Genomic DNA, 26,370 nt, shown 5'->3' with positions numbered 1-26,370 from the left:
ACCACAGTACTTGAAAAGTCTACAAATAGTCTCGTGTTGTGTGTGTGTGCTTATTTATGTGTGTGTGTGTGTGTGTGTGTGCTTTTTTCTCCACACAGAAAACCTTGAGCTGGATGAGGGCAGAATGGCAGAAGAAGAGGCTCAGGTCAGTTTACAGTGAAAGCATGTGTGATTCACAGTCTTGTTTGCATTTTGCATTTATTATTAAACAACTCCATGCAATAGTTTGTTAGACAAGTGTCATGGAAATCTTGGGAGAGTTTCTGATAGTTGGTCCTAACATTAGTTTAGTTTGTTTTGCCCTAACATTAACTGATATGTCTTTGTGTTTACTTTCATATTATACACTACACTCATTGCCTTTATCTCTGCTGTCTACAGGACACTAGCCAGTACGTGCAGAGTGAGATGCAGGCCCTGGAGATGGAGCAGAGACAGATTGACCGCAGGGCAGGCTACGTGGAGAAGAAACTGCGAGTGCTTATGGAGAGTGGTATGTGAAGGACACAGAGACACTTCCTCCAGTACAATGTTTTGCTAGAGCTCTGTCAACACTATGCAGCCAAGGACTGTACTGAAACACTAAGCCTACCGTCTCATCTTGGTGGGTAATTAAGCAATAAGCCCCGAGAGGGTGTAGGTTACACTGATTTCACAACAGCTAAGGGGCGTTGTTAGGCACAACATGCTACGGACTCGAGTGGCTTATTGCTTTTTTAAAACTGTTGCTATTATACCTGGCAAAGTTTCATAAAGTAAAGGCAAAGCAATGACAAATGTTACAATTTATTCATGGATAATCATTCTTTCGCCAAGAAATATTTCCTCTTTCTGAATGGTTGCCAAGCAACGTCGTAGACGCAGCTACTTTAACTTTTGCATCAAGTTATGGTAGCGCAGTAATATAGAACGGAATGCGGTCAAGGTGTATGTTTATGCTGGATTTTACAACGGCATTGAACGTGATTCAGCCAATCACAATCAAGGACCGGGACTATGAGTTTTAGAATGGTTATTACATATTGGTAATAGTGAGACCAATCCCTAGGTGACACTTGTGAAGATCTACAATTACCATGTATTCCTTTCTTTCTTCCTCTCTTCATTCATTTATCCTCCTATCCATCCACCCATCCGTTCATTAACTTATCCACTATCCATCCATTAAACCATTCATTCATTCATTCAGACTAGTCTGTCCAGTGTCGTGTAAGTGTGACCAGTCTTGTTACTGTCCCCCACAGGTACTGACCGTATAGAGGAGGAAAAGCTGATTCAGGAGTGGTTCATGCTGGTCAACAAGAAGAATGCTCTGATCAGGAGACAAGACCAGCTGCAGCTGCTGTGAGAGAGACTCTCCTTTCTCCTCTCTCTCCCCCCCCCATTCCTCTCCCTCTGATTATCTCTGTTCATGTTTTTATTATCTTGCATGTTGTTTTGTCTCATCGTATCTGTCCTTTTCCTTTCTTTGCTCCTCTGTATATGTCATGACATCTGCAAGTAATATCTAATTTCCCTGTAAACATGGGCTGGAACAAGGGCACATTGTAGAACACTGGATCAAAGATCTGGATTCATCTGGATCTAGAATTGTTATTGACACAATCTAGATCTGTGTAATGTAGTTGTCTTTGGGCATGTGATAAAAAGGTGTTATTGGTAAGGTGTTAGGTGTAGTCTCTCTCTCTCTCTAACCCCTAATTAAATATGCATCTCTTGCTGGTCCACAGGCAAGAAGAGCAGGACCTTGAGAGGCGATTTGAGATGCTTAAGAGAGAGCTGCAGGACCTGATGGCTGTGGAGGGTGAGACACAAAGCACTAATCTATTCCACATGCGCACACACACGCACACACACACAATAAGAATTTCATGGTGTGTCTGATTTGTGTGAACCTTTTTTGCCCCCATTGTATTTGATCAGTCAAGACAAGGTTGATGTTTACATTCTGCTTGTATAGTTTTGCACTTGATTTAGCCCACAAGTTACATTGCTTGTCAACCTTCTAACCAACAATTCAATCCAAATATCAGCTACATGTTGACATCATCATTCATTAACAATACACATCATTTATCTATAATAAAAATAAAAGAATAAACATGTACGCATAGACCTGTAGTAGGTCAGACTTCCTGTCTACAGACTGATATTGGTGCAGTACAGAAACCAAGGTAGTGGTTCTTTGTTTAACATGGACACTACTGAAATGTGCATTCATGCAACCTTTACGGACTTCTACATGTAACATGCACTGTCTAACATTATGAATGAATATGATGCACCCTATCAGACACTACATAGACAGTTGTGTAACTACAGCTCTATGGAAAATGTAGGCTATTGTGTGATGACTGCAGCATGTAGGTTTTACTGTATTACGCTGTAGACAAGATGTTTTATCTATGACGTCTGACTAAATATGTTTGCATACCTCAAGTCTAGACTGATCAAGTACAATTGAGTTAAATGGGACTTTTATTTCAAACAAACAGGAACAAACAGGAAATCTTCCCCTTTCCAAATATCAGAGATAAACACTCCAGGGAATCTGCATTTTTCCCCCTCAAGTGTTGTTCTATCTCATCAGCCATTCACCACCAGTGTGGTTGCCTTGACCGTCTGCATTCATGTTTGCGTGTGACCTTCCTATTTGGGATGAGTGTGAGCAGGTAGACAGCCAGAGTGGCAATGAGCTGCATGTGCACATCTGTAAAACCCAAACACTCACAGAAATGCCTCACGTGCATGCCCTGGCCTGCATCCCCTCCAACAGTAAGTCCCAAACGCTGTTCAACCGAGCCCTCTCACCCCGTCCCTTGAGTGTGGTGCCCTTTTGAATGGAAATATCTCCCCCTGAGTAACAGCTGGATGCGCCTCACGCCTTCTCCCTCCACTTACCTTCCCCTCGCTGTGGCTCCTCCCCCAATGTTTTTTTTCATGTTCTCTGAAGCGCGCCGCTGTCGACTCTGGTTCGAACTGCTGAAGAGAGAGCTCCAAGAACTCATACCAGAGCAGGGTGAGATGCTAGTGCTACAAAATAAGAGTTCGCACTAAACTCCGCCGCGCCGGTGGTGGTGTGTGTCTGTTTGGGATGCGCATAAGGGGAGCTTCGTTTTTTACACTCTTCGAACGGCTCTCTGCAGAATTTGATAATGTGGAGTGTGTGTGTGTGTGTATGTGTGTGTGTGGGGGGGGGGGTGTTGCGGGTGCATTTTCCAAACTTGGGAGGAGACCAGGAACCGTACCCTTGCCTGTCTTGTATGTGCTGACTGGAGTGCAGTTTTGATGGAATCTCAGCACAGTTTGCCGCTGATGAGAATGAAGTCAGTTCTCAGTGAATAAAAACTTAGCATAGCGTTTCTTAGCATATTACTGTATGAATGAGAAATGCTCTGCTCACAGAAGGACCACTGCACCTGCTTTACCCAACATATCTGCAGCATGACTGTACTGTATACCATGGTAGCAGGTGTGGGTATCCATCACAGGTTTGACCTTTAATCATTAAACTGCAAAATGAAACTACCATTGTAAAATGAAATAGGAAAGCATAAACATTTTCTGTGTTTTACCTGATTTCTAGGAATTGCTGTAGGTTCATGTAGGAACATGTAGATTCATGTTTATGACAGAGGAGTTAGTGCACATGAACTCTGATCTTACAACAGCAGAACTATATGACTAGCCTTGTGAGATTAGGTGCGGAAAATCCAACTCTAATTTAATGTGAGAATATCCTGAAACATGTTTTCAGTACTGACCTTAGTGAGATCTGTGATATAGCTTCAACTTCTTATCTAAACCTGTGGTGACTATACACTAGTACAAATTCATTTCAACGTTATATTCGTTTTTGTAATGAAAGGATGTGTTTTTGTTGGCCTTCCCTCTGAAATAAACCTGATTTTCACAGTACCAGAAGTTTAACTCTGACATTTTTGTTGTTCTAGAAAAGTTTCAACATACAGTACTTTTCAAGTACTGGGCTTATGTGTTCTCTCGCTGTTTTCTGAAGCCAAGGCTAATCCTCGGAAATAGGGAAATGAAAACATGCTGCGGTTCTCATGAGTTATTGCTTTTATCAAAAAGGAAGTGAAAATGGACTCATAATCGAGTCATTATTTGCTGATTTAAAACTTATGGGACATGTGCTACAATTGGTTGAAGAGGGGAAGTGAAACTTTCGTCAAGCCCATACAGGAAAGTGTAGAGTTATTGGCAATCCATCTATTTCAAGGAAAAGGAGGCCTTCTGCTTAAGGCTAACATGCTAGGGTAGGTCATCACTGGGGAATGGCGTCACTTGGGAGATTTTGCAAACAAGAAACATTGTCAGCTCAAAATGATGATGGCTGCAAGTTTTTGAATGTGCAGGAAATGCAAGCATCTAGTTCCACACATATGCAGCATTTCTTAAAAACCAGCACATGGCTGTTGTATCATCACAAATTAAAAGGCCATAATACACTTGGTAGGTTTTTTTTCTACACCTGAAGATGGTTATGGTTATGGTTATGGGATTTGGCAGACGCCTTTGTCCAAAGCGACATACAAATACAAAAACAATATAATATTTAAAATTTAACAGGGAACAGATTAGAATGTTGGTCAAACTATAATAAGGAGAATAGCAATAATAAACAACAATGTCAATTCAATTAATAGCCTAATAAAATAAGCAATGAAAATGAGGGGGTAAAAAGCAATAATAAACAATAATGTCCATTCAATCAATAATATAAAAACAATAACATGGTAAGACTACATTAAGGAGAATATCAATAATAAACAATAATGTCAAATTAATCAACAGCCTAATGGAAATAAAACAATATTATACAAACCATAACACCTCAGAAGTGCTTAAAGAAGTAAGTGCATGTTGAACAGGAATGTCTTTAGACCCCTCTTAAACAACCCAAAACTATCACAGGAACGGAGAGCACTAGGCAACTCATTCCACCAGCATGGAACAAGATAGAGAAATGGGTCAAAGTCCACTTGAAAAACACCAGTGACAACAAGTTATAGCCCTCCCATACGTTGAGCCAAGAGCCAAGTGTATCACGGACTTCCTTGTCTTCATCTTGTGTTTATCTTTTCCTCTCTCTCTCTCCCCCACTCTCTCCATACCTCTCTGGCTCTGTCTCTGCTGCAGATTGGCAGAAGACCCAGGCCCATAAGCACAGTGAGCAGCTGCTCCTGCAGGAGCTGGTGTCCCTGGTCAACCAGAGGGATGAGCTGGTGCACGACATGGACGCCAAAGAGAGAGGGTGAGAAGAGACTCATAACTCAGCCACGTTATTTAGCATTATTTACCGCACAGCACATCCTGATTAGCCTGGATACCAGACTCTCTGCAGTGTAGGGAAATGTAATTGAGCGGAAGTACATAGACAGGCGGAGCCAGGCTACAATCTGATACAGTGGAATGTAAATCATGCAAGTGTTTGGATTGTTATTGTTTCTGTTTTGTTTCCCCTCCCCTGTGCTGTTGTTCTCTCGCTTTGCTCTGATCTTTTCTCCATTCCTCTCCTTTTTCTCTGGTCTGTCTATCTTTCCCTTTTCTCCTTTCTCCGCGGTCCTCCTGTCTTGTCCTATCAGGGCCCTGGAAGAGGATGAGCGACTGGAGCGAGGCCTGGAGCGGAGACGGCAGAAATACGGCAGTCGCAAGGAGAAGTGCTCCATCCAGTGAGACCGACGGAGAGAGAGAGAGAGAGAGAGAGAGAGAGACAGGGATAGAGAGAAAGAGAGGGTCAAAGGTCATCTGTTGACCTCCTCCTCTGACTGCTTACTTGATCGTTCCCATCTCCTCTCCCGGTTGTTAAAGAAAGTTCCTGGTTGTAGAAGAAGTGGGAACTAGCAGGTCTAGATGGATTCATGGTGGACATTGAAGGGCATCGGCATCTTCAGACAGCATTTTATTAAATGTTTTCAAGACTGTTCATTGATAAAAGCTGCACTGGTTAAATCTCCTTGTACAGTTGCCCATTTACATGTCATCATGTAGTCTTTGACAGTGGACTTTGTTGTTCATCCAAAGTCATGAAGCTTGCTGATTGTGTGTGTGTGTTGAAGGTTAGCCATTTGTGTTTCACCCACTGTAGATTGCAACAGTGCATGTGAAACTGGTAATGGAAGTCCCCAGTTGGATACAACTGCATGCGATTGCTTCTGCCTACACCAAAGATGTTACACTTTGGTTTCTTGTTTTTATACACCAGGCTACTTTGCCATTTTTGAAACTAATACTGCCGTATCAGATTGATGTAAAAGATTGCTGTTGGTTTGACTGTTTGTTTTGTTTAAGAAACAAAGCCAAAAAGCCTGCTTTAAGTTACTGAATGTAAAAATTAAAGGGGTGGGAATGGGAGAACTTAACAGGGGGAAACAAATCTGCGGAGAGGTGTTTTGTGTTAAAGGCCTGGAGCACGAGAGAAGTTTCTGTGCCTAGTCCTTTGAGGAGGGCAGTGTGGCCTGAGGGAAGTAACAAAAGCTTTTGAGCTTTCAGGAGGCCTGACAGGAAAATGCTCTTGCCACTCTTTTGTGAGGTGGCAGTGTGCGTTCTGTTACATGAGGCTGTGCCAGGAAGCTCTACGTAGCACCTTAAATCGAGTCCATCTCAAGATACAGTCGAGAGACTCTGTGTTTGTTTGTTTTGCAGTTTTAATGATACAATATTTTAATAGGGACAATAGAGAGAATGAAGATTTGTCATTCAAAACATAGACATTTATACTTCATCCATTATGAAGTAACACCAGCTATCTTTATTTAACCTAAGTAATGGTTTCATGATATTTTAACAAACAAATAAGTCTTTGGTTGTGTAATTGTAGACCTATCTGTTTGAAATGCTGACGTGTATTTATCATATTCATCTTACAGCACATGCATCTCATACAGGGTCATGTAGAGTTGTACTCACATGGACCTTAAGTATTTTTTTCCAAGGTCAACAACCACAGTATTATTTCAGGAAGTATCTGACCTTGTATAGGATTCAAAATTGTGCAATGACGAACCAGCAGCAAAAAAGAAACAACAATGAAATGCCATGATCTATGTGTAAGCAGGTTTAAGTGTGAATGTGTTTGCAGGCGTGCTTGTGGTTTTTGTGTGTGAATACAGTATGTGTATGTGTACTGTAAGTTTGGTTGACACTTTTAAAATCTGTGACAAGCTCAGATAAGAAAAACCTTTTGTGAAACTGAAAACACAGTCTCTATTGCAGACTTTATCTTTAAGTGTGTGTGGTATATTTTTTGTGATAAGTTTATATCCCATGGCAACGTGGCCATTGACAGTTGCATTATGGTATATGTGTACTATTTTTGTGTGAGATACCCGTAGGAAATAACCGACATTTTTTTGGGAAAGTCATCTGACATGCTGCATTTGCACTATTTATAATGACCCCCCCCCCCCCCATCCCCCTCTCGAAAAAAATAAAAAAATATTTTGATCTTAAATCTAAAATCTGTTTTGTTCTTGTTCAGAATGTTTAGAAGCAGAGGTTTCAGATGTATGTCTACAAATTCCTCTTAAAGCAGACATACAAAATCCAATTTGACACAAAAACACAAAATGTTCAAAAGAGATGGCCTATATAAGATAAGCCATAATAGGGCAAGGCCAACTACCTTGATAGGTGCCTGTGAGACCAGTGCATTTTGATAGCAGAGATTGTTTTCATCTGGGAATCCCAGAACACCCTGAGTGTTGCATCTGACAAAGATGTTGCCTTCAACACTGAACTCTGCTTATGAATCAGTGCAATGCTCTGGAAATGTAAAGCAGGAAAGGTTCCCATACTTATATTCATTCCTGAGAGCCCTGACATTTTTGTTGGTTTGTGGTGGATGCTCATCTGGACTATTCCGCCCCAAGCATGACCTCACTGACAAAAACAATCCCAGCAGCCATGGTATTGTTTTGTCACCAGAATGCTATTTAGATGATAGTGGGTTGCTCTCTCATGTTTATTTCCTGTTTACACTAGGTGGAGATGAGATGAAAAAGAAACAGACATTTGCCTTCAAGCCAAGGTGTTACATAGCATTCTGAACAGATCAATGATCAACAGGAAACAGCTGCTGCTTTCCCATGGCAACAATCCTCTACTTGACCACTATATGTTATGTCAGCATCTTTTGCCAGTTCCACCACAGTGGACTAAGGAACTCGTCTCAGAAAGCAGAAGTGGACAGACTCCTCTCTGGGATGTGACAGTCTATAAAGAAATGGGTGACCAATTTTAGCTTTATACCCAACATCTAATGATCCAACATTTCTTTAATAACTAACACTGTAATATAAGTTGTATTACTATACTATACTAATACTAATGAACATTGCAAACACCTACATGTTTGTTAGATGAATGCAATGATGCACCCTTTCCTAAGAGAATACAGTACATTTATAATATATTTATTATTGAGTGATTAATGGGTTGTTTTTCTTTATTAGCACTTTGGTGTTTTTTTCTGTTTTTATGATGATAACTAATAGATCAACATACATAGGTTAAATAATTGTTGCAAAACTATTTTAACACATTTTCCTCTTTGTCGATGCTCCTGTTTTATCCTCTGATTGCAACATATTGCTGTCATGTGGTTTCCTGAGGGGATGATGGTGACTGAGAGATGACTGGGTCTTTGTGATTGCATGGTAGAAAGACAGAAGTAAGAGAGGTTGGCATTTTCAAGAAAGGTCCAGAGGTGTGGTGATGTAATGGTGATGAAGACCATGGTGCTGGTGGTGCAAGTGTGACTGCTGTTGACAATAAATAACTTTGAGTAGATTTGTCCATAAAACATAAGCATGGAGAATGATAGCCTACAGCTTTAGACTTTGACACAAGTAGTAGGCTAGGCTAATGTAAACCTATTCCGACCAAATAAATCATTAACAAGAGTTTGACAGTTGGTCTGTCAAAATGTAACGTAAACTCACCTGTGATGTTGATATGTAGGACTTCCAACCCATTAACCTATTTCTGACAACAAAGAGGAGTGGCATTCCAAGAGTGACTAGTCAGGTTTCTTTGGGTCATGCAGTCACATATAGCGTGGACTAACGTCATGATACAGCCAAGAAGTATAGGCTGAGGGGTGAGTTAAAAAAAAAACACAGAATTAGTTGACTTGCCTTAACTCGCTCACAAGAATTTCAGAAAGGGTGCTAAACATAACATTTGGTTTCTTTAAAGGCTATGCCTACAGCAGCAGGTAATTAGAATTCCGTCGTCCCTGCTTGAAGGAATGAAGCAATAACACTGACCTTATTATTCCAAAACATTGGAACGAAAGTGGGTGGGGACTGAATTCACTTTGTCTCAAGAGCGTTTGAGATGAGACTAATTCTTAGAAACTTATAAATGGAACATAATTAATGCAAAACTCGTAAAATAAAATGCTGAAATGGACTGGAAGCGATAGCTTAGCTCCCTGAACGCAACAGGCTGACGAAGCCTGTGATTATCTGGCTGACACAGCTCAGGTTGTTGGATACAAATGGCATCGGTAATACGCATGTCAATGATGTGGACAATCTACATACCGTGTTTAACCTGGATATGCGTCTCCATCGTGCCAGCTCGGGCGGTAATAGAAGGTAAGAAGGGGAATATAAAAGCCTCCAGTTTCTAAAATTCTTATCACTTTGCTCGTGAAATATAGCCTATGTATTTTTTATGAATAACTTACTAAACCATTAATTTGGTCCTTGCTGGAATAATTTGTGGAAAATACAAAAGGAGACAAATAACCAAATAATTGAATAAACACTACAGTTATTTTGTTAGTCAAGTAAGTCAACTAAAGGAAATCGCTTTTGGAGCGGGTAGCCTATAAATTAGCAGCAGTTTTGAGATTCGGATTGTTTGTAACCGTATTTCACCCAATACGTTTAGACGCAGCAGGCTAGGCCTACTCAATTATTATCAGTCAAATAATTGAAAGGTCAAGACAGATTATTTATCATGTTCTAATAAAATGGGTGACATTATTAACTGTCCAACTTGAACTTTTCTAGAGGAACTTTTCAACTCTCTCCATCAGACAGATCTGAAATGGACGTCCTCGCCACAGAAAGCTGTAAAACCTTTAATTTTGGTCTCCTTAGCCCATTTTTAAATATAGCCTATGTATATTTTTATTCTGTGGTTCTGTCATATGAAATTATTATTTTTGTCTGTTTCAGTGGAGTGAAATTACATTTAGACTTGGTGCCGACTCGGATCACTCAGTTTTTCAAGCTTGTGCCAATATTCCCCCAGGCAGTACCACCAAACGCTTGACTACCTTTTGGATTCCAAAAAAGGATGCTCGTAACGTATTACTGGATATAAAGTTTGCACAGGAGATCGAATCGGAGTCTCTAAGTCCTTTAACTATCTCTGTAAAGGACCCTTCCTCGTCGAGAAGGTCAGCCCGGAGAGTAAGGTTGATTTCCAAACTCAGCGCACCAAAAGGCTTTCCAGTGGACGCCGATTTGAGGGATGTGGAGGTTATGGAGAAGTACCTTCATAGCGTGCAAGGGATAGACGTCGGAGAGGTGTCGTCGGACTTTCAGCTGGACTTCTCTTACTCCGGCCCCTGCGTTTTCGTCGCCGCTGTGAGGCTGTACTATAAGCAGTGCCCTACGTTTCAGGGCAACCTGACCAAATTCAGGGCGGCACCAGCCGGGTCTGGGCTTCAGAGGGGCACATGCGCGGGTGGTTCCGTGGAGGACATTGCTCCTCAAAGCGACTGCGGAGCTGATGGATCCTGGGGACCGTTGCAGGGGATGTGTCTGTGCCCGCCAGGTCACGAGGAGGTACAAGGTTCTTGTAAAGGTGGGCTTGATACTTACCTAGCGTGTTACTGCACAGAGCACACATCCACACCTTCACTCATGCGCACATATACCGCGCCTGATAGCGCACCTGATATAGTCAGGTGTACCATATGACATCTTTATTTCATGATGTATTTATGATGTTACAATTTGAGGGGGCAAAAGAAAAGTTTTCTGTTCAGATTGAACCTGTGCCTGTGTGTGTGCATCTTCCTGGGCCTTTGTTAGGTCAGAGTTGGAGCTCACTTTTTTCCAATTCTTTTACAGACAAAGAGGCATTGAAACCAACCAAACAGTTTACCAGATACTTCCTGCAACAAAAAATATTGTCCTTCCTCACTCTCTCATAGACCTATTATTATTTATATTTTTTGTAGTCTGCAGGATTGGCACTTTCAAGCCAAACAATGGGAGTGGAGGATGCCACCAGTGCCCCCCCAACAGTGAGACTAAGGTGGCGGGTGCACAGCAGTGTGTTTGTGTCCATGGATACTCTAAGTTGCGAGATGATCCCGTTCACCTTGGCTGTACAAGTAAGTGTATAAGTGTCTCAATGCAATGTTGTTGATTTGTGTGAAATGGTGTACAGTCCTGGAGAGATGTGTTAATTAATTTGTCAGTGGATGTAGTCATTTTGAAAATGGTCTTCTCTTCTCTACTCTTCTCTTCTGCCTTTTCCCCTACATGTTAGATACTTCCCTTACTTTCAAGAACACCAACCTCTTTTGATCCAACAATTCACAAAGGCATTTGGTTATCACTTCTTAAATATTAAAGATTTTAAGCTTTAAAATGTAATAAACATCCAGTGTCCCCCCCCCCCCACCCCCTAGAATCACCTTCAGAGCCTGTTAACCTGACGCATCATCAGCTCAATGACTCCACCCTAACGCTACGCTGGGAACCGCCCTCCAACCTGGGCGGCCGACAGGAAGTGACATACACGGTGGAGTGCTGGCAGAGGGCGAGCGAGACGAGTGACCAGTGGGCCCACTGCAGTAATGCCACCCGCGTCCTCCCCAGGCCCACTGACCTGACGGCCACTGCGGTCAATGTTACGGGACTTCAGGCCCATCTGGACTACAAACTAGTCGTTAGGGCCAGTAACGCCGTGGGATCCGGTGCTCATACCTCAACTACCATCCACAAATGTGAGTGCATGGGAGGATTAGCATGTTGTGTTGTTCATGTGTAATGTGTGGAGGCTCTTAATGACGGATAGATAGATAGATAGATAGATAGATAGATACTTTATTGATCCCCAAGGGGAAATAAAGTATCTATCTATCTATCTATCTATCTATCTATCTATCTATGACAATAGCTCTTCGGCTCCCACCCCTGCTCCTTGCTTTTTGTTGATGTTGTTGGTTGTTGTGGTTCTGACAGCCAGGCTACACAGGATGCCCAACTGAAGTGTATTGTACGCCTCGTTCTTGCGCCTGGTGTGGCCACCTCTGTTGACTAATTGCAGGATACGCCCCGCAAACGGACGGAACAGTTACCCATGTGGTGTAGCAGAGGGTTTTGCAGCCGGGTGTGGTGACTGACTCTTTTCCTGCTCATGTTTTGATTCCATTTTCCACACTGAAAGCAGAGAGGCAGTTTGGTGCACATGAAGATTTAAAGGATAAGGATACTCCACTGTCTGAACGTCTGGGCAGGACTCATGCAGTCACAAACAGGAAACGCTTTGGTGGGCAGCATCTCCACAGCTTCATGCCCACGTATCAGCGTCTGCATTTCTCAGTGGTGATGCTTGACATGTATTGTTAGATTCTGTGTGTGATTCAGTACATTCACGCTAGGTTCAGATATTTGTGGATGTGTAAGTGTAATGTGGCCTCATTTGACTTTAGACATAGAACATATTTGTTCCTGAGAGTGCATGTGTTTGTGTGTGGACATGTCGGTATGTGTATGTGTGTGTGTGTGTGTGTGTGTGTGTGTGTGTGTGTGTATTCATTGTGTGTATCTGTTTGTCTATCTTGAATTGACAGGGAAGGTTCCGGTCATAAACCCCGCCACTCCTTCAGAACCAGATCCGGAGAAAGCACTGGTGGAGCAGGGGTCTCCATCTCTTCAGCTGCTGGTTGGTGTGTTGGGTGGAGGTGTGCTGCTTATGGTCCTAGTGCCTGCTGTGTTGTATCTGCTGCGCAGGAAATACAAGAGGCTCATGTAAGATCAATATCTTTCCAAATAGCTATCTGCTGTGTTTTCAATGGACATGATAAACCAGTGGTTGTCATTTGCCCTCCTGATGACCCTTCACTTGTGTTCTATCCCTTGTCCTCTCCTGCCTTGCATGTCTTCCTTGCTATCCTGGTTTTAAACACACTGGATTAAAATGAGTGTTGTTTTCATGTTTTTGAGCAGCTAAATGAGGTGTCATGCAAGAGCACCTCTGATGAGTTTAGTCAGGTAGACATATCAGGGAGACATGGACAACAGACATGGAGAGGGGGTGCTTTGGGAGGTAGAGCCATGCAGACAATCTGTTTTTACATGTGACCACCCGGTGTACGTCTTACCGTTATTTGCCATATTGAGCAGGGAGAGAGCTCTTCAGTAGAGCATCATGGTAATTCAGGTCAGTGTTCAGGTCCTGAAAACATTCACCTACAGCTTTGCTACTTTGCTCTGTACTACTGTTAAAACACAGGTGCTGAACATGCGTGCCCTGTGTGCCAGTGCGTTAAGTACTCATGGTGTGCCTTGCTGTGTGAAGTACTCATGGTGTGCCTTGCTGTGTACTCATGGTGTGCCTTGCTGTGTGAAGTACTCATGGTGTGCCTTGCTGTGTACTCATGGTGTGCCTTGCTGTGTTCAGTGTGTTAAGTACTCATGGTGTGCCTTGCTGTGTACTCGTGGTGTGCCTTGCTGTGTACTCATGGTGTGCCTTGCTGTGTTCAGTCCATTACCGGAGGAGCCTCTGTTGCCCTTGCACCCTGTGGTGACTTACAGACGAGATGTGGAACCCCAGCCTGATCCAGCACCACCTACTGGGGAGTGTACAAGAGGTTACCCATGTTGCAAATTATTGGGGGCCAAGCAGCGAAGCTGCGAAGGCACCCATTGAGTTACTAGCTTTTCCTATTATTACACTTCTGCCATTGGAGTCTATGGCAGCCCATAGAACGCCTGGCTAAAAAGTTCAGATTTTTTGGCAGAAAGTTTCGGGACACTCCACTGACCACTCACACTCATTTACGGACCTCTAAACCCAGCCATCTAGCGCCACCAACAGGTCAAAATCTGGCCGAAAATTGAACCGCTGGGTCTAAAGTTATGACATTTGGCACACTGATTCAGCACTGTCCCATGATGACTCTCACCAATTTACAGAACTCTATGCCCAACACTCTAGCGCCACCAATGGGTCGAACCTGGATTGCATTCACGCATGTGACCATTGAACGGTGCGTCCGATTTTCACATATCAGGCACCGTTGGAATCCCTGGACCGACCTAATTTCAATGAACCCTATTACGTCACTTTCCGCCATATTGGACCTCCGTCATATTGGATTTAGTCCAAACTCTACAAAAAGTTTCAGCGGTCAGAAATTTCATCCGATTTTCATGGAACTTGGCGGAGATGATCTTCTTCCCGAGCCGCACAAAAGATACTTGTCAGATTTTTCAATTTCATTTTTGTTTGCCCGTGACAGCCAATCAAATATGGCGATGAAGCTGCCAAACAGGAAGTGGACTAACATCTCTGTGGCATTTTGAGCTAACATAACAAAACTCGGTACCATTAGTCAGGACACTGTCCCAATCTCTCACAGCAATTTTTATGCATACATTGAATACTCTAGCGCCACCACCAGTTTAATGCTGGACATGCGTTCATGCGCGTATTCCTTGACTCTTTTGTCTGATTTTCACAATTGAGGTAGCGTCTGAATCCCTGGACCATCCCGAGTTCATCGACTCCTATCCCGTCACTTTCTGCAATATTGGACCTCCGACATATTGGATTTAGTCCAAACTCTACGAAAAGTTTCAGCGGTTACAAATTTCATCCGATTTTCACAGAACTTGGCGGAGATGATCTTCTGCCCGAGCCGCAAAAACGATATTTGTCAGATTTTTCAATTTCATTTTTGTTTGCCTGTAACAGCCAATCAAATATGGTGATGAAGCCGCCAAACAGGAAGTGGACTAACATCTCCGTGACGCTTTGAGTTAACATAACAAAACTCGATACCATTAGTCAGGACACTGTCCCAATCACTCACAGCAATTTTTATGCATATACATTGAACACTCTAGCGCCACCACCAGTTCAATGCTGGACATGCGTTCATGCGCGTGATCCTTGACTCTTTTGTCTGATTTTCACAATTGAGGTAGCGTCTTAATCCTTGGAACATCCCAAGTTCATCGACCCCTATCCCGTCACTTTCCGCCATATTGGACCTCCGCCATGTTGGATTTAGTCCAAACTCTACGAAAAGTTTCAGCGGTTACAAATTTCTTCCGATTTTCTCAGAACTTGGCGGAGATGATCTTCAGACCGAGCCGCACAAACGATACTTGTCAGATTTTTTAATTTTAAGTTTATTTGCCCGTGACAGCAAATCACACATGGCGACGATGCCGCCTAACAGGAAGTGGGCTAACATCTCGGCTACGCTTTAATGTATGAAGTCCAAACTTGGTACAGGGACTTGGTATCTGATTGTGAGGACGCACTAGGAAATTGGCATCATTTGGCCTCTATAGGGGGCGCTGCAATACAGGAAGTGAGCTTGTATCTCAGCAATGCTTTGATGTACGAAGTCCAAACTTGGTATAGAGACTTGGTACCTGATTGTGGGGATGCACTAGGAAATTGGCGTCATTTGGCCTCTACAGGGGGCGCTGCAATACAGGAAGTGAGCTTGTATCTCAGCAACGCTTTGATGTATGAAGTCCAAACTTGGTACAGGGACTTGGTATCTGATTGTGAGGACACAGTAGGAAATTGGCATCATTTGGCCTCTATAGGGGGCGCTGTAATACAGGAAGTGGGCTCATATCTCAGCAACGCTTCGTTGTATGAAGTCCAAACTTGATACATGGACATATTAGCTGATTGTGAGGATATGCAAGGAAAGTGGTCTCATTTGGCCTCTAGGGGTGTTGCAATAAAGAAAGTGAGCTCACATCTCAGCAACACTTTGGTGTATGAAGTCCAAACTTGGTAGACGGATATGGGAGCTGATTGTAAGAACGCACAAGGACATTGGTGTAATTTGGCCTCTAGTTGTGCTTTAACAAAGTAAATTAGCTTATTTCTCAGCCGTTCTTTATCCAATTGCCATCAAACTTGCTGTGAGTGCTTGCTCATCCCATGGCAACGCCATTCCTGCTATAGCGCACTGCTTGGCCCCCGCATTGCTGCTTGCAGCTATATTTATTATTATTATTATTTTATCATTATTTCACTGAGATGTATTATACTGGTGTTTTACTGGTGCAAATCTATTTCTTTGATATTACCCTGCAGCAAATCTATTTCTTTGATATTACCCTGCAGAATTTTAGTAATTTGTATTTTAGTATATTTAGCATATTCTTTATCTTCTACTGTCCTTACTGCTTAGTTGTGTTTTTATATTATATACTTTAATTACTCTTTAATGTGTTTGTGTTGTATGTATGCTGCTGAGACCTTGAATTTCCCCTGGGGATCAATAAAGTATCTATCTATCTATCTATCTAGCTAATGATGATTTCCTTCCATTTTAAGTGATATATTTTATTTATTGTTATACAGCAGTGCTCTGTAACCTCAGCACCTCACCCTTAAAATACCCCAAGGCCAAAATAAAGAACATGACCCTTTCAAACATCCAGTCATATCTTGTCCATCTAAGAGTAATGAACAATGGGCAGTTTCACTTCTCTTGATTTTCCTTTCCTTCTCTGTGTGTTCGCTCCATGAACCTAACTGTTCCATTCTCGATCTATCTCATTCCTCCCTGCGTTTTCTCTCGCTCTCTCAGCTCCGCTCCAGGTGCCCGCTGGCCTCAATGAGAGGCTCCTGTCCAGCCTGAAGGAGGTGCTGGTGGACCGGGCTAGTCTGACGCTGGGCAAAGAGCTGGGCAAGGGTAATTCACTGTCACACACAACTCTACACATATAAAAGCACAGCTAGAAAAAGAGAGTTAGTTCTATTAGCCTGATATTGAAATATGCTCCAGTGTAGAAGATGGTAAAAATCTTGCAATATATCAGTAGTATTGTTGTATGTTTACAGTATTTACTTGTAATTCAGTGCTAACTTATGGTTTGTTTGGATCGGCATATTTTCAGTTTAATACAGTATCAGTTTTGCTTCACAATGACAAGCAAAACTGCATAGGAGCAACTGTTCTGCTCAAACACTCCCTCATGTTCCTCAGAGCCCAGTAGTAGGCCCAATGCTTCTCTGTAATCTCCAGCTCCATCCTGTTTGTTGTGCTTTGGCGGTTAGACGTGTGTCTCTTACCTCCCCCTCCTCTGTGTGTGTGCCTCCAGGGGAGTTTGGATCTGTGTTTGAAGGGATCTTCAGTCCACAGAGAGGAGTGGAGATGAAGGTGGCAGTGAAAACAATGAGAGGTCAGTAATATGTACAGCTGAAGAAAGGAGGGCCCTCCAACTTTTATTTACTTTACATTTACAATTATACAGTTGATGCTTATCCGATGTGACTTATAAGTGAGGGAAATCATTCAAGCAGTAGTACAGATAGATCCCTTAGAGTAAACAATCAGCGCTGCATTTTTACAAAACAAGCGTGAAAGTGTGGTTATTATGCAGAAGATTTCAGTAAAACAAAAATCCTGATACTATTATTAACATGTATTCAGTCATGTGGCTACAGGCTGTCATAACATATGATAGACTTCCCTATTCCTTCTTAGCGGGTATCCACTCCCACGAGGATCTGGAGACCTTCTTGAAGGAAGCTGAGATCATGAGACATTTTGACCATGAAAATGTGGTCAGTCTCCTGGGTAAGACATTCTCCTATTCATTCCAACATTTTTGTTTGGATATCTGTAGATCATGTTCAAACTATACAATAATTCTAAATACAGTATGTTGCTATTAATAAGAGAATAACTCTGTGTAAATATAACGGAAATGGTTAACTTTATGGTCCACTATGGGCATTGCCATCTATTCCGAGTGTCTGTCTAGCTTAGAGTCAGATTTACAGTCTGCTGTGAGATTTTATTGATCATCAGTATAAGTGTAGCTTTTATGTTTGTCCTCTAGGTGTCACTCTAGAGCAGAATCAGGACTCCTCCATCCCTGTGCCTCTTGTGATCCTGCCCTTCCTGAGGCATGGAGACCTGCGGCGTTTCCTAATCGCCACTCGCTACGGGGACATTCCCATGGTGAAGAACAATTTCATTTTCTGTCTCTCTCTACCCATTCCCTGCAAACACACACACACACACACACACACACACTCTCTCACACACACACACACACACACACACACACACACACACACACACACAGTTGTAAATATTGGTGACAAACAAACTGTAATTACAGTATAATGGATGATGTATGCACATTTATGCATAAAACTGAGAGAAAATGTGTCTGGTGAAAACTGTGAGTAGATTCCTCTGAATAATTCATTAAATGAGACCATTGCTATTTATACTTTGGATGCATTTGTGATGACTCTGGTTGCTGACTTTCCTCTGCTCGCTGTTCCAGTTTGTACCCTATCAGAGTCTGCTGCGCTTCATGATTGACATCGCTGCTGGGATGGAATATCTGAGTTCCAAAGGCTTCTTGCATCGGGACCTGGCTGCACGCAATTGCATGTAAGTCCAGGAGGTGGCGACAAAACTGCATGTCAGCTACCTCCCATGTTGGCAGGGGAGCGCTAAGGAATTTTGGGCCTCCAGGAAAAATATTTTGGTGGGCCCCAATTTAATTAATTCAGAGGTTTCAGTGACAATTTTTGCTGACCCTCTTCAGTCGTTGCCAACTTGAAACATCACCACCTTTGAAGTCAATACTTGCTGTGCTGCATGTAGTATATGTAGGGCTCGGTATAATAAACCATTTCAAGATTGATTCATTGTAAGATATTAATGTGAAAACAAAGCGTGTGACAATAAAAATTACAAAGACAAGTCTGAGGAATGGCAGTGTGTCCCGAAACGTCACATGTGGTGAATAAAAAGAAAAAAATTAATGGAGCTCTAGTGTGCGGACTTCTTTGTAATTTTTATTGTCACTTTTTTGAGTCCAGCACCTACCTTTTTTAACATTTAGATGTGCGCACCTTTTTCTACATTATTGAAAACAAAGCGTGTGACACAAAGATATTCTGGAAAGGGGCTTTTGGAGCTCAGTCAGCGTAAAGACATGCGTATACAGTGATAGTGTCAGGTTTACTTAAGTCCTCCTCTGGTCACAGGTTGGGGGATGACTTGCATGTGCGTGTGGCGGACTTTGGCCTCTCCAAGAGTGTCTACAGTGGCAACTACTACAGGCAGAAAGTGGCCATCCGTTTGCCTATGAAGTGGATGGCCATGGAGAGTCTGTCTGAGTCCATGTTCTCCATCAAAACAGATGTGGTCAGTTGCCCGGAACTTGTGTCCTATAGCTTCCACAGTCTATCTACACCATATACAGCTCTGGAAAAAAATAAGAGACCACTGCACATTTTTCTGATGTCATCCTACGGTTGCTGAGTGACATTCGAATGAGTAGACACTCAGTCATATTCAAATTTGCAGTGGTCTCTTAATTTTGAATGTGACCATCTACTCATTTGAATGTCATTCAGCAACCATAGGATGACATCATAAAAATGTACAGCGGTCACTTCATTTTTTCCAGAGCTGTATACATAGACACATGTACACACACACATACACACACACACACACAGTGAGAGAGAAAGAGAGCAAACATTTATTTAATTGTATTGGAGTATGTGATACCATTTGTCATGATACAGCATATAAAACAAAAATAATGTTTGTGTTTATGTACCTACCTTTCACATTTGAAATTAAATTATCTACATATCTACCTCCCCTTTTACTCATAAAACAACAAATACCATTCACAGAAGTCCAATTGCATGCATTCTTTGACATTACAGTGTGCTAAACAGAGGTTTTGTCTTCATATCAGTGGTCCTTTGGGGTGACCATGTGGGAGATCATGTCCCGGGGGAAGACGCCCTACCCCGGTGTTCACAACCATGACCTCCTGGCTTATCTGGAGGCTAGCCACAGGCTGAAACCACCTGCGGACTGTGAAAGCACGCTGTAAGTTTGTTTTGTTTCCCACCCACCTCACCAGGTGGAGCAACAGTAACGTGTGACACTTTTCAGTCCAGGTTTGATTCCTGAACCTGCCGTCGTAGGTCCTTGTCGTTATATTTAGCATCTGCTAAATGCCAGTCAGCTTCAACTTTAACTTTAGATCACCATACTGTAGTCTGTGCAAACTACTAAACATCTTAGAAACAAGCATATGATGCTGATCACGTTACTGGTACAGAATAAACCTAACAATGACAATAACAAAAACAATAAGCGTCCATCAGTTCTAAATTACTTAAATGACAATTTGGACCTCACCTATCGAAGATCAAAAGGCTGATCTAACCTATGACCTAATATGTGATGCTGGTCCACCCACGTCATCAAGGATCAGAGTGCATCTAGTAGAAAGCTAAACCTTTTGAGTATATACTTTGACATTATATTGCATGCTGGTACATGTATGAATGTTCCAAATTCACTCTCAAGTACAACATTGGGAAAGGTAGTTAAAATTTTAGGAAAATGATGAGAGAACAGTAGGCTGACCTGTCCCACCTTGACCAGACTGATTGAGAAGTCAGGCAAGGTGTGCTTGGACACATCCTCCCTCGTCCACTCTCAGCAGAGCTCCAGCAACTCCCTTCTGGTCAGAGGAACAGATGCCCCAATATTAACACTAACTTAGACAAATACTCATTTATTTCCATGGCAAGAACTCAATGAAACAAGATGTTATGGGTTAGTTATAGATGTATTGTGGTTGTTGTGGTGTCCATATTGGTGTGCATGTAATGGTCTACACGTTCAGGCATAGTTATCAAATGTCTGCCTGGACTGTAATGGTATTTGAGAATGGTGTCTGTTGCTGTAGACGATTTAGATTATTGTTGTTTCAGTTTATTTGATGTGCTTTTATGTGTCTGTGCTCTGTTCTGTAGCTCTCAGAGGATATTAACGTTTTCTAAGTCTATCCATGTCAAGGTCATGGCTTAGTTCAGTGGTCCCCAAACTACGCCCGATACGGCCCGCCAACTCATTTTAGGTGGCCCCCGAAAAAAATGTCCGTGGTATATAGGATCCGGCCCGCACGGGAGTACGACATCGTCAAACTATAATATAACCTCCGTATAATTTCCCCCATTCATTCTCTATGGCGGGTCTTAACAGTACACATGTAAAACTTTTTTTGTCCACTGGTGGTTGTTTTGGCGCTGTTTCGCGTTTGCCATCGAAAACGGAATGAAATGTAGTAGGCCTACCTGCAAACAATGTAAGAGGCCTCTGCTGACTGCATCAGTGCTCAAAGTATTCTAAAAATGTATCAATTAATTGTTAATAACTAACTAACTTCTATTCAAGTCATAATTCTGGAACTTTCTGGTATAATTATTTATATTTTTTATTCACTCGTTCAAATGTTCATACAGAGTTCACAAAGTTCTCATCAGGTGAGTGAAAGTTAGAATGGTGGTCATTTCAGATGTTTCTGCCACCACTTCATAAAACTCATAGTTTGAGAACTTTAAATTATTTGTAGGATATTGCTTGTTGACAACTTGAGTTGTGTATGCAAAGTTCAGAGTTCAAAATATACTTTTGGGACTCCCTGCTTATAGTTTTGAGAATGCTATTATTAGTATTATTTCATTTGAGCTACATTTTACACTGATATGGCATGATGGCAATATGAACACAGATAACAATGGTATTAAATTGCAATAGCCTATAGATTAAATGTAATGGAATATTCAACTAAGGTAGACTGCCTTTGTTCACAGCGCTAAGCTATTTATGGTTACTGATATACTCCGAGTCTCTGGCCCTCTCTTAGAGCCAGGCATAGTGAGCTGGCCCTCGGAAGAAAACGTTTGGGGACCACTGGCTTAGTTTCACCAGACAGCAAACAAAGTGATAATAGATGTTGTGTGATTGTGCTTTGAGTTACCTTGTGTCAAGTATTATCACTGAATCTACATGTCTGGATGTTGAGTGTGGGAAGCTGTCCATGAGCAAATCAAATTATCTCTTTGACAAATTATATTGCAAGAAGGAAAATCCTCCCTCGCATCGTTGTCGGCTGTCTCATATCTGTGGAGTAGCTGAAGATGGACGTAGCATGTTCTCGATACTCGTCCAAGTATTCGTTGGCAAGGCTTGTTGGCTGCCTTCTGTGGCTCACCTAATTGAATCAATGTGAGCTCTTCTGGCATGCGTAAAGCATAGGAGCTCTGACTCAGACCAAAACAGAAGGGCTTATTCATCAGAGATGGGTCTGAGGGGACTCTTTGATGATCTCTGCTCGCTGATTTGAGAATGAAGAAGGTTGCAGTACGCTATACTTCTCAATATCAATTTTAAAGTGCATGGTGAAAGGGGCCGCACATAGAAAATAAAGTTCGGCATTAAGGGGAAGTCTATGGATGTGCAGAACAGGGAGACTGCCTGCGCACTGCAGACCTCAACTGCACATGTGAATCTTGGAAAACAGGATGTGAATTCTAATGAGCTCAACTGCTAATAAGACTCCTTTCAAAGGCCTGTTACACATCATGCTAGATCAACCTTCATTATCCAAACCAGTCAAATCGTTATAAAAAGAGTAGTAGACAAACTAATTTACTGTTAATTTGACCTATTTTGTTTGCTGGTAATAGTGTTGATAATAAACCAATGTTTTTCCCCTCACAAACTCATCACTCCTGTTGTCATCGTTGCGATGAAAGCCTTAACCCTTAGAACCCGATTGACGCAAAGTGCGTCAAAAAACACACCCTTTCTTCTCTGTTACATTGCTCCGGAACGGTTCATCGCAGCGAGATGAAACCTTTATTGCACGACAGAGCAGAAGTGGGGCTTTCCAACGAGACTACACACTTGTATGTACGATCAAGTATGAAAATTAAAAAAAATCATGAAATTAAATCAAATTGCATCATATTTACAGTCTATACTTCTCTGCATTCACCTGCACACACATTACTCTAGTTTGAATTACTCGCGAACCCGTGATCGCATCGATATGGCAAGCATATCAGATGAAAGAGGGGGCACAGGGCTATCCATTGGTACCATGTTTATCGATCCTTCTGGCTTATAAAACCAGACGAAGTGACTGCAAAATAATAACGTCATGTACACAAACCAACGCTGCACACTCATTACTCTCGTTTGAATTACTCGCGGACCCGTGATCGCATAGATATGCCACGCATGTCAGATGAAAGAGGAGACTCAGAGCTATCATTTGATACCAAGTACATCCTTCTGGGTTATAAAACAGATGAAGTGACAGCAAAATAATAACTTCATATAGCTGGACTTACCCCACGTTTTTGTCTGTTCTTGTGGCAAAGCATGTTTATAATCCAATGCTATCATGTGTTTCTCTATGGCAAAGCATGTTCATATTCCGGTTTTGAGATCCTAGCAAATTCCTGCATGGCATCCAATTCAAGGCTCACATTGCATCCCAATTTCAACAAATAAACACCTTTTTTGCCTTTACTTTGTTCATGGCAATGCAGTAAAGAGTTGAGAATTATTATGACTGCATACACACAGGCACGCAGGCTAACACGCAACCTCGGGTCAAGTCAGGTCAGATCAGTTCGTGTCACAGATATGGAGCGCAGAAAGGTCATTTTTCATCACTAAATAAAAAATGGCATTTATTTCCGTAAATCACACAGCAAATATTTCTGTAAATTGCTCAGCCCCAGAGTATCCCTCCAACATGGCAATTATATTGCCCGATTCAGGACAGTCTGCCCTACACACACATGAAATGCATGTAGAGCTGTGAGCTTGCTGTGGTGAGATACATGTCGAAATATAAGAATTTTTATAATACACTTTTTATATTTTAATTCTTTAAAAATCAAAATAAAATCAATGCTAGTATTAATACATGAAATGATGGCAGATCTGAATAGCCTAAACTCTCCTGAAAAAAACAATATATAATATATGTGTGTGGCACTTACAATGACCAGAATAAATCCTTATGAATAAAGGTAGTGAAAATGCCCTAAAAACAGCTTAGGGTTCTAAGGGTTAAAGGAACCGTATGTAAGAAATGTATTTCAATTAATCATAAAATGGCCCTGATATGTCACTAGACATTAAGAAATCATGTTTATTTCAAATACTTATATCACTGACAACAGTAGTCCGGCCAGGATATTGTCATTTAAAAAGTGAAGTTGCAGCCCTCAACTGATGTTGATGTTGTCATGTTGTGTTTTGGCCTGATGCGTCACCCTCCACCTATCTATAATCACAAAGTCAGTAGTGTTTTGGCATCCGGGTTGCCAGCTCTGCCAGTCAGAGGGGAGGGGAAGGGGATACACCACTCTACAGTAATTGAAAGTGATTGTAGTACCAGTTTTGGCCACAATCTTACATACAGTTCCTTTAAGCAACCAACACACCTTGACCTCTTCCTCATCTCTTCATAGAAAAGTCATATTTTTATCTTCCAACTTCTCTTTCCTCCTGTTCTAACTCACCCCACTTCCCTGCCATTGCTCTTTGACTCTCTCTCTCTCTCTCTCTTAGATATGAGGTGATGCAGAGCTGCTGGAAGAGTGACCCAGCACAGAGGCCTGGCTTTGCAGAGCTCGGTATGCAACTCAAAGGCCTTCTGTCCGAGCTCCCACCCCTGGAGGCCAGCAAGGAGGCCCACTACATCAACCAGGGCCTAGAAGCTGCCATTCAGGGGGGTGCATCCGGAGCGGACACCGATTTGGAGGAAGCTGCTGAGGGCAACATTTACCTGCCAGAACCGTACCTTCTTCCACACGGGACAGAGCAAGAGGGGGGTGGCGGGAAAGACGAGGAGGGATATTTGTTGTTTGTTAAGTGTGGTTCAGCTCATGGGCCAAAGGACTAACTCTGCACTAGCAACTTTGGACTTCTTCAGGGTGGGAATACTCAGGGTCTGTGTTCTTGTTTGTATGAATGTACATCCATGTGTTAGAAAGGGGAGGTGAGAGAAAAGAGAGAGGTATATTGCCTTTCAAAAGTTTGGGGTCACTTAGCCATTTCCATTCCACTCCATTATAGTCAGAATACCTGCTCTGTTACATCCCTATGGTGGGAGCTGTGATTTGGGCCACTGCCTTCTTTTTAGATAAAACCAGCTCCAAACAGGTGTTGTCCACAGGGTGTGGCATAGTGTTGCACACTTGCAAACTGGAGTGATTTCCTTATTCCCTCAAGATTATGTGATCCTGTACAAATTTCCTATAGCACCGCCAAAGACCATACACATGTTATTTGTGATATTTGATGAGTTTATGCCCTTCTGTAAAAGAGATATAGTAGTACACAGCATTGCATGAGATCTTCCGTCTAGGCCATTTCTTATAGCTGCATTTCTCAGAACAGCAATAGATTTTAGAAGAATGTTTTTTGTTGTAGTTTCTGACCATTTTGTGACTAATCAAACCCACAATAGCTGATGCTCCAGATACTCAACTCATCTAAAGGCCAGTTGTATTGATTCTTTAATTAAGCAAGCAGTTTTAAGCTGTGCAAGCATAATCATTATTATCACTTAGCCTTCAAAATGACAAACTCAGTTTAGCAACCGCGATGTGCCATTGGAGCACAAGATGGGTGGTTGCTGATAAAGAGCCTCTGTGCACTGATGTAGATATTGCATTACAAAATCAGCCATTTCCTGCAACAAAATTCATTTACAACATGATGTCTACACTGTATATTTGATTTGCTGTTATTTTAAAAGCCAACGAATGAGCTTTTCCCAGGAAATTTGTGTGACCACAAACTGTGTATTGCACATGTATATGAAATAATCTTTTTTACTCAAATGCTTTTCTGACAGAGCACTAGAGCTCTGATTTAATTTTAATGTTCTGTTGAACTACTACGATGTAGCCTAAATAAACCTTGTAGGGTAATTTTTACATTTTCCATCCATCGACTGTATGTATAAGTTCCATCATGTTTGTAATTAATTCAAAACAGACAATTCCCTACATTTTCCTTTGCATTTCCCAAACATATATCTATGCCAAACATGGATGACTTTACTTAACCAATCACCAAACCTGCATGCACACACCTGTGGCATGTGACCACAATTAGCCTAGACTATGATGTCCCATTCTGACAACTACTGTAGGCTACCTTTAGCCTATATTACTGTAACTGTACCACTGTCAGCATACAACATGGTTGGACACTGGATTTACATAGAACAGTGACTGAACTGT

At 41.9% G+C, this 26,370-nt stretch overlaps 2 protein-coding genes and 1 long non-coding RNA gene across 12 annotated transcripts in view; 2 read left to right on the top strand and 1 right to left on the bottom strand.

Moving 5' to 3' along the window:
- Positions 1–7,425, top strand: part of ehbp1l1a (EH domain binding protein 1-like 1a) — a 46,747-nt gene extending 39,322 nt beyond the window's left edge. For 6 of the 7 annotated variants that reach the window (XM_076289447.1, XM_076289448.1, XM_076289449.1 and 3 more), the window contains 6 exons: positions 99–145; positions 382–493; positions 1,245–1,344; positions 1,731–1,804; positions 5,161–5,275; positions 5,607–7,142. In XM_076289447.1, coding sequence (XP_076145562.1) covers positions 99–145; positions 382–493; positions 1,245–1,344; positions 1,731–1,804; positions 5,161–5,275; positions 5,607–5,697 — 539 coding nt within the window. In that variant the 3' untranslated portion in view covers positions 5,698–7,142. Of the gene's footprint in view, positions 1–98; positions 146–381; positions 494–1,244; positions 1,345–1,730; positions 1,805–5,160; positions 5,276–5,606 lie in introns of all 7 variants that reach the window. The other variant, XM_076289452.1, reaches the window with a different exon arrangement.
- Positions 7,426–7,753: 328 nt separating this feature from the next.
- LOC143127763 (uncharacterized) lies at positions 7,754–10,624 on the bottom strand. Of its 3 annotated transcripts, none has more exons than XR_012987704.1 (3): positions 10,533–10,624; positions 8,964–9,114; positions 7,754–8,783 (listed from the first exon to the last, which is right to left on the bottom strand). It is a non-coding gene; the product is annotated as an uncharacterized LOC143127763 (long non-coding RNA). The 3 variants fall into 3 exon arrangements; XR_012987705.1 differs by lacking the exon at positions 10,533–10,624 and adding an exon at positions 9,291–9,373; XR_012987703.1 differs by lacking the exon at positions 10,533–10,624 and adding an exon at positions 9,231–9,269.
- On the top strand, positions 9,448–26,068 carry LOC143127762 (ephrin type-A receptor 4-B). Of its 2 annotated transcripts, none has more exons than XM_076289454.1 (15): positions 9,448–9,623; positions 10,044–10,105; positions 10,212–10,845; positions 11,225–11,380; positions 11,681–11,998; positions 12,848–13,025; positions 13,761–13,867; positions 16,844–16,948; positions 17,358–17,438; positions 17,744–17,836; positions 18,102–18,223; positions 18,558–18,667; positions 19,270–19,429; positions 19,995–20,131; positions 24,689–26,068. In XM_076289454.1, the coding sequence occupies exons 1-15, from the start codon at positions 9,524–9,526 to the stop codon at positions 25,020–25,022; spliced, it is 2,697 nt and encodes an 898-aa protein (XP_076145569.1). In that variant the 5' UTR covers positions 9,448–9,523; the 3' UTR covers positions 25,023–26,068. The 2 variants fall into 2 exon arrangements, with proteins under 2 accessions (XP_076145569.1, XP_076145568.1); XM_076289453.1 differs by having other exon boundaries at positions 13,761–13,876.
- The last annotated feature ends 302 nt before the right edge of the window (positions 26,069–26,370 follow it).

The sequence above is a fragment of the Alosa pseudoharengus genome, unplaced genomic scaffold, assembly GCF_046254945.1.
Source record: "Alosa pseudoharengus isolate Yale_2024_CS ecotype anadromous, Long Island Sound unplaced genomic scaffold, YU_APseudo_1.1 YU_APseudo_1.1_scf_17, whole genome shotgun sequence".
NCBI lineage: Eukaryota > Metazoa > Chordata > Actinopteri > Clupeiformes > Clupeidae > Alosa > Alosa pseudoharengus.
Note: the sequence above shows the minus strand (reverse complement) of the source record. Positions and strands in the feature narration are given on the sequence as shown.